This window comes from Myotis lucifugus, unplaced genomic scaffold, assembly GCF_000147115.1.
Source record: "Myotis lucifugus unplaced genomic scaffold, Myoluc2.0 scaffold_1356, whole genome shotgun sequence".
In the NCBI taxonomy this organism is placed as follows: domain Eukaryota; kingdom Metazoa; phylum Chordata; class Mammalia; order Chiroptera; family Vespertilionidae; genus Myotis; species Myotis lucifugus.
The window spans coordinates 52,068-57,999 of NW_005872404.1; the positions used below are offsets into that span (position 1 = coordinate 52,068).

The 5,932-nt window shown below is 64.3% G+C and overlaps 1 protein-coding gene across 1 annotated transcript; it reads right to left on the bottom strand.

Moving 5' to 3' along the window:
* Nucleotides 1-221: 221 nt before the first annotated feature.
* On the bottom strand, nt 222-5,515 carry MYL3 (myosin light chain 3). Its single transcript, XM_006107693.3, has 7 exons — nt 5,299-5,515; nt 2,959-2,986; nt 2,677-2,826; nt 1,857-2,030; nt 679-756; nt 552-591; nt 222-411 (listed from the first exon to the last, which is right to left on the bottom strand). The coding sequence occupies exons 1-6, from the start codon at nt 5,440-5,442 to the stop codon at nt 563-565; spliced, it is 603 nt and encodes a 200-aa protein (XP_006107755.1). The 5' UTR covers nt 5,443-5,515; the 3' UTR covers nt 222-411; nt 552-562.
* Between the last annotated feature and the right edge of the window lie 417 nt (nt 5,516-5,932).

The following is a 5,932-nucleotide window of genomic DNA, read 5'->3' on the forward strand; positions in this document are numbered from 1 at the left end:
ACAGGGTTGGCACACGAGATGGGGCCGTTTTGATCGGATGAGGGTCGATGGGGAGGTTTGGGTCTGTGCGCAGCCTTTCAGAGGACGCCCTTTGCTGTGTCCAGGGCTCACTGGCCCATAGGGTTCAGAGAAGCCAACCAGAGGGCCCCAGAGAGGGAGGAAGAATGAGAGCAAGGAGCGGGAGGGGAGGAAGGAAGGCAACAGGAAAGGAGGCAGGAAGAAGGCATTTATTCACGGCCCCAGGGCGTGGGGACAGTCCCAGGTGCATGCGGCCTGACAGGCGGGAGGCAGGGGGAGGGGGTGCTGCAGAGCTGGTGCGGGGCCTCCACGGCTCCCTCCTTCTCGCAGCTCCCGGCCACCTGCCACCGATGCCAACATCACTGCTGTCCCAGCAGGGCCTCCCTGGGCTCCCTGAGGGCAAAGGGGGCACAGGCTACGGTGAAGGAGCCAAGCCAGGCAGCAGATGTCAACTGGGAACGGAGCTGGTGCGGGTGGGGAGGCGGAGACAGGGACGGTGGCAGAGCGTGAGGGGACACAGGCTGAGGGCTCACCTGGGGGAGGCTCAGCTGGCCATGATGTGCTTCACGAACGCTGGAGGGAAGGGAGGTGAGTACAGGTTCGGCCCTGGGCAGCCTGGGCCCCAGGACCCCCCAGGAGGCTCCCTCCCTCTGCGCCCACCTTCATAGTTGATGCAGCCATTGGAGTCTTCTTGCCCAGCCATCAGCTTCTCCACCTCGTCCTCGGTCAGCCTCTCGCCTGGGGGTGGGGGCCGAGTCAGCACCCCCCAGGAGGGGAGGGAGGACACTGGGCCTCTGCGTGCGCTTTGCCTCCCCATATGCCCTCGCCCCTCTGGGCACTGCCGTCGTAGCTCCCCAGGCCGTGGCCATGACCCTCGCTTCTGAGTCCAGGAGAATCCGTGACAAGTCAAAAAGGGCAGGGCCTGGGTGCGGGCCTGGTGCCCCTCGAGCCTGGCTCTGTCCATAACAGCCCCCCCTCTGTCCCCACGAGGCTGGTGGGGATACAGCTGGGGTCCGGGGAGCAGGGTGACTATGGAGGGGACCCCTGTTTCCCAGGCAAGTCAGGCACCTTCCTGTCTGGGTACTTTGGTGTGTGCTGTGCTATTGCCCCCCCTGGAATGCCAACTGCAGTTTCTCCCACCCCCAGCCACACGCATACATACACACACACTCACTCACATACACACACACATACACACACACGTGCACACACTCACACACTCATGCAAACACTAGCACATACTCATATACATACGCACATACTCATTCATACACATACTCATACACACATGCATACACAGGCACACACTCACAAACATACACACATACACACATATACACACACACTCTCACACTCATGCACACACTAGCACACACTCATACACACTCACACACACATAACCCTAGAGACCAGCACAGGTCTGGGCACACAATAGGTGCTCAATAGCATCTGCTGCGGGAGAAAGTCTGTTTCAGAAGGAGGCACCCCTGCCAGCCAGGCACCTGACAGTGGGGTCAGGATGCCCAAGATGCAGGCACGTGACCTACTCGGCCACTCAGGTGACGTGGCTCTGGGTCTTGACCTTGAGGCAGTGAACCCCGAGACTGAGCTGAGCCTCCTGGGTGCCTCACTGGGCCCCACCTGAGCCCAGAGCTGCTCCTGTCTCCCTTGGGTTCTGTGAGCGGCACCAACACGCTTCCGCTATTCCCCTAAGTGTCTAAATCCCCCCCCATTTCTGTCCCTCGCCATAGAGGCGCCTTGACTGTCAGACCTGGGAGCAGGACCAAGTGGCTCCTCCTAGGATAACCCCCAAGGAGGAGTGGGGAGGCTGCCCTCACCCAGCGTGGCCAGCACGTGGCGGAGCTCGGCGCCCATGACTGTGCCGTTGCCCTCCTTGTCGAAGACCCGCAGCCCCTCGACAAAGTCCTCGTAGGTGCCCGTGTCCTTGTTCTTGGCGATGTGCTGGAGCATGGGCAGGAACGTGTCGAAGTCCATCATCTTGGTGTTCAGGTCTGTGGAGAGAAGGTCCCAAGTGCCAGCAGGCCCTCCCTCGGCCCCCCCGTCCCCACAGCACGCGCTCGGTTAGCCACTCACAGCACGCCACCCCACGAGGCACTTCACAGGCACCAGAAAGGCGTTCGTCACGCAGCCTGTTCTCGAGGAGTTTGCTGGGTGGCAGCACACGGGCCTCGCCCAGCACCTCGCCCTCCTTTGCGGAACAGTCCTTGCTGGTGCCGTCGTCTTCTAGACCCCACCTCCCTGCCCCTGCGGTTGGTCAGGAGCAGCTGAGCCAGTAGAGGCCTTCCCTGGGCTTGTGAACCACTCCTCCTCTCTGGCCAGTGTGGCCAGGGCAACTGGCCCTAGTCCACAGAGAGCTGACCAGGGCCCAGGAGGACAGGGGGAGCCTGGTCTGCATGTGGTCAGTCCCCGAGGACCAGGAGGCCTGGTGCATCAGCCTGGGGCCAGGGGGACAGAAGCCAGTGCTCCTCGCCACCTGTCAGCTTCCCCTGAGACCAGCCCGTGTCCTCGTCCAGGCAATGGAGGCCAGTGCACAGCAGGAGGTTCCCGTGCGGCCCCACCGCATGTGGCAGCCCCACCCGCAGTCTCAGAGAACCAGCACTAAGGGGGAGCTCTCGGGGGGTGGGGGGGTTGTCCGACCTTCCTGCTTGGGCTTCCCCAGGACGCGGAGCACCTCAGCCTGCGTGGGGTTCTGGCCCAGCGCCCGCAGGACGTCCCCGCACTGTCCGTAGGTGATCTTCATCTCACACTTGGGCGTGCGGTCAAACAGCATGAAGGCTTCCTTGAACTCTACCGGGAAAGGGCGTGAGCTGTGGACACCTCCGGCGAGAGCCCCCCGCTCACCCACACCCCTGGCAGGACTCTCAGACTGGGGGCCCCAGGCCCAACCCTGCAGCCCCAGGGTCAAGACCCCCCACTCACCTTCAATCTGCTCCGGCGTGAACTCGATCTGAAAGGAGACCCCAAAGATGCCTCAGAGGGTGGGGCCAGGCCTCCACCTGGTCACTCTGTGACCAGACCAGACCTCAACTCCTCAGCTGTCCCACCCTCCCCATTTCCGCACCCCAGCCTCCATCCCTCGGGACCTCCCACTGTCCACCCTGACAACCCCCTGCCCCCTTATCCTCCCCACCTGCCAGCCGAGGGCCTTCGCTCTGAGTGGACCCAAACCTCGATGCCTGGTGGGAAGTGGTGAGGACGGAGGCCTGGTGCCCTGAGCCCCCAGCTCAGGGGGGCTTACCTGCTGCCCCTGGTCCTGAACAGATGTGCCTGAAGCCACAGATCAAACCAGCCTGGCTTTGCCACCCACCATGCCTGGGCGCAGGGGGCAGGACTGGCCACAGGAGTGCGATGGGGGGCTCACCTCAACAGGGTGTGTGTGTGTGTGTGTGTGTGTGTGTGTGTGTGTGTGTGTGTGTGATGTGCATGTGTGCATTCATGTGCGTTCACACATGTGTTTATATGTGTCTGCCCCTCACAGAGCCCTCAAGGCTGGGCATTGTTGCTCATGTGGCCCTGCCTACACCTGGGTCCCACACACCCCGCCCATGAGGGCAGGGCAGCTCCCCCCCCCCCATGCAGCACAGCCGAGCCAGGGGTGCTGCGGAGGCGACATGGGGCCACCTGAGGCCAGAAGGCCTCCTGGGACCCACTCTCCTCCTGGTCTCCCCCTCCCCACCCGATACCAGGTCTATTTTTATCACTGGCCCCAGGTCAAGGTCGCAGGAGGGACAGGAGCTTGGGGGAGGGGAACACGACTGGCACCTCTCCCGCTGCCGCTCCCTCGGGCCCCACCAACTCCACAGAGCACAGCAGTGAGAGGAGCACCCTGCCCTGCCCCTGCCATGGAGCTGCCCGGCCCCGCAAAGCTCTCTCCCCAGGAAGCCTGCTGACAAAGCCTCCCCCTCACCACCCTTCACCAGCCGGAAGTGGGGTCAGGGGCACATGAGGGGCCTCACTGTTCCCTCCTTGTAGAGGGGAGTGTGCCAACCTCAGATCCGTGAGATTGGACAAGGGCACCATGGGTCCAGGTGAGCCTTGCCAGGGGCTATGGACACAAGCCCGCGGCCGAGGGGTGGCCGGGGGCAGGAGCCAACTCCAGAGCACGTGGCTGTGAGGAGGAGGGGCTACCGCCCAGTCCAGCTTCAAGGAGGGCTACCGCCCGGTCCAGCTTCAAGGGAGGGCTACCGCCCCAATCCAGCTTCAAAGGAGGGGCTACCGCCCCGGGTCCAGGCTTCAAGGAGGGGCTACTTGCCCGGGTCCAGCTTCAAAGGAGGGCTACCGCCCAGGTCCAGCTTTCAAAGGGAGGGGCTACCCGCCCGGGTCCGGGCTTCAAGGAGGGGCTACCCGCCCCGGGTCCCAGCTTTCAAGGGAGGGGCTACCGGCCCGGTCCAGCTTCAAGGAGGGCTACCGCCCAGTCCAGCTTCAAGGAGGGCTACCGCCCGGTCCAGCTTCAAGGAGGGCTACCGCCCGGTCCAGCTTCAAGGAGGGCTACCGCCCGGTCCAGCTTCAAGGAGGGCTACTGCCTGGTCCATGGCTGAAAACACCAGACCCAGAGCAGGGAAGGGATCCGCACCCGCGGCTCCTCCCAGCAGGAGTGGGCCTGTGGGAGCCCCGAGGGGCCGGGAGGCAGAGGCTGGGAGAGAGCAGGGCGCGGCGGGAGGCAGGGTGCGTGTTGCTCTGCCGATGCCACAGGTGGGAGTCACGGCTGCTCCTCCAAGTTTAGCCTCCGAGGAAGCCTCCCGGCCCGGAGGGCTCCTGGGACCACTGGTCACAGCGTGAGCCCAGCTTCCTGCCTGTACCCCAATCTCCCCACCTCAGAGCTGAGGCCCTCCCAGCTCTGGGGCTCGGGCACCTGGCAGGGGTGAGTGTGACCCAGCCTGGGCAGGGCCTTGCTTCCTCTGGTCTGCACCCGTCTGCCCCACCCTGGACAGGAGGCTCCTGCCTGGCTGCAGGGTGGGGGCGGCCACCCTGGATCCCCCAAGGATGTGAGCGAGATCCAGGGAGAAGGGCAAGGGAGAGTCAGGCTCCAAAACCACCAAAAGGACACTCCTTCAGCGGCAAGGGGCGTCCTCCTGCTGGCTGCCCTCCACCCTCCCGCCCTCCCTCCTACCCACCAAGCCTGCCTGATGCCCGAAGCCCAGGGCTTGCCTGACAGAAGCTTCCAGCATGAGCTCCCTGCTCACTTTCCGAGCCCGGCCTGTCCCTGGGTCGGTCCATTCTGCCCTGTCCTTCCTGCCACACCCCAGCCCCCACACCCACCTTGACCTTGGAGGCATCAAACTCGTTCTCCTTGGGGGGCTCGGGCTGAGGGGCAGCAGGAGCGGGAGCCGCAGCCGGAGCCGCCGCTGCCTTGGGGGCCGCCTTGGCCTCCTCCTTCTTGGGCTCTGGCTTTTTGGGGGCCATGGGGGCCGTATACACCCAGAGGGGCGAGGAGAGAAGGAAGCAGAGCCGGGTAGGGGCGCCTTCTGCCCTTGGCCTTTATCTGGTCTGGGCACTCATGCCCCCTGCCCCACCCCTGCGTGCACAATAGGGACAGGGCCATAAAAGGACATTGGCTGGGCTCAGGGGCTATTTTGGGGCCTGGGGAGGGCATTGTTCAGGCTCAGGAGCCGTGGGGAGAGGGAGGGCTGTCCATTCCCCCCAATCACCTGTTGAGGAGGGAGGGGGAGGGGAGGACAGAGGCCGCTGCTCAGCACACAGCACACCCTGAAAGCACCGCCCAGGCCCAGCCAGACCCTGCACTCAGCAGGTGCAGAGGCCGCCAAGTGTGTGTGTGCCGTGTGCCGTGTGCCGTGTGCCGTGTGGGGGCAGGAGGACTCGGGTCACCTGAGGCCCCTCTCCAGCTCAACTTCGCACCTGTGCACCGAATCCCCAGGTGTCTGCCTGCACCCGC

What these genes read in the sequence shown, in the direction of transcription:
- MYL3 (XM_006107693.3), bottom strand. Translation starts at nt 5,442, where the DNA reads ATGGCCCCCAAAAAGCCAGAGCCCAAGAAGGAGGAGGCCAAGGCGGCC. An exon ending in TTGATGCCTCCAAGGTCAAG is followed by an intron (nt 2,987 to 5,298) that starts GTGGGTGTGGGG and finishes GTCTCCTTTCAG; the next exon opens with ATCGAGTTCACGCCGGAGCA. An exon ending in CACGCCGGAGCAGATTGAAG is followed by an intron (nt 2,827 to 2,958) that starts GTGAGTGGGGGG and finishes CTTTCCCGGTAG; the next exon opens with AGTTCAAGGAAGCCTTCATG.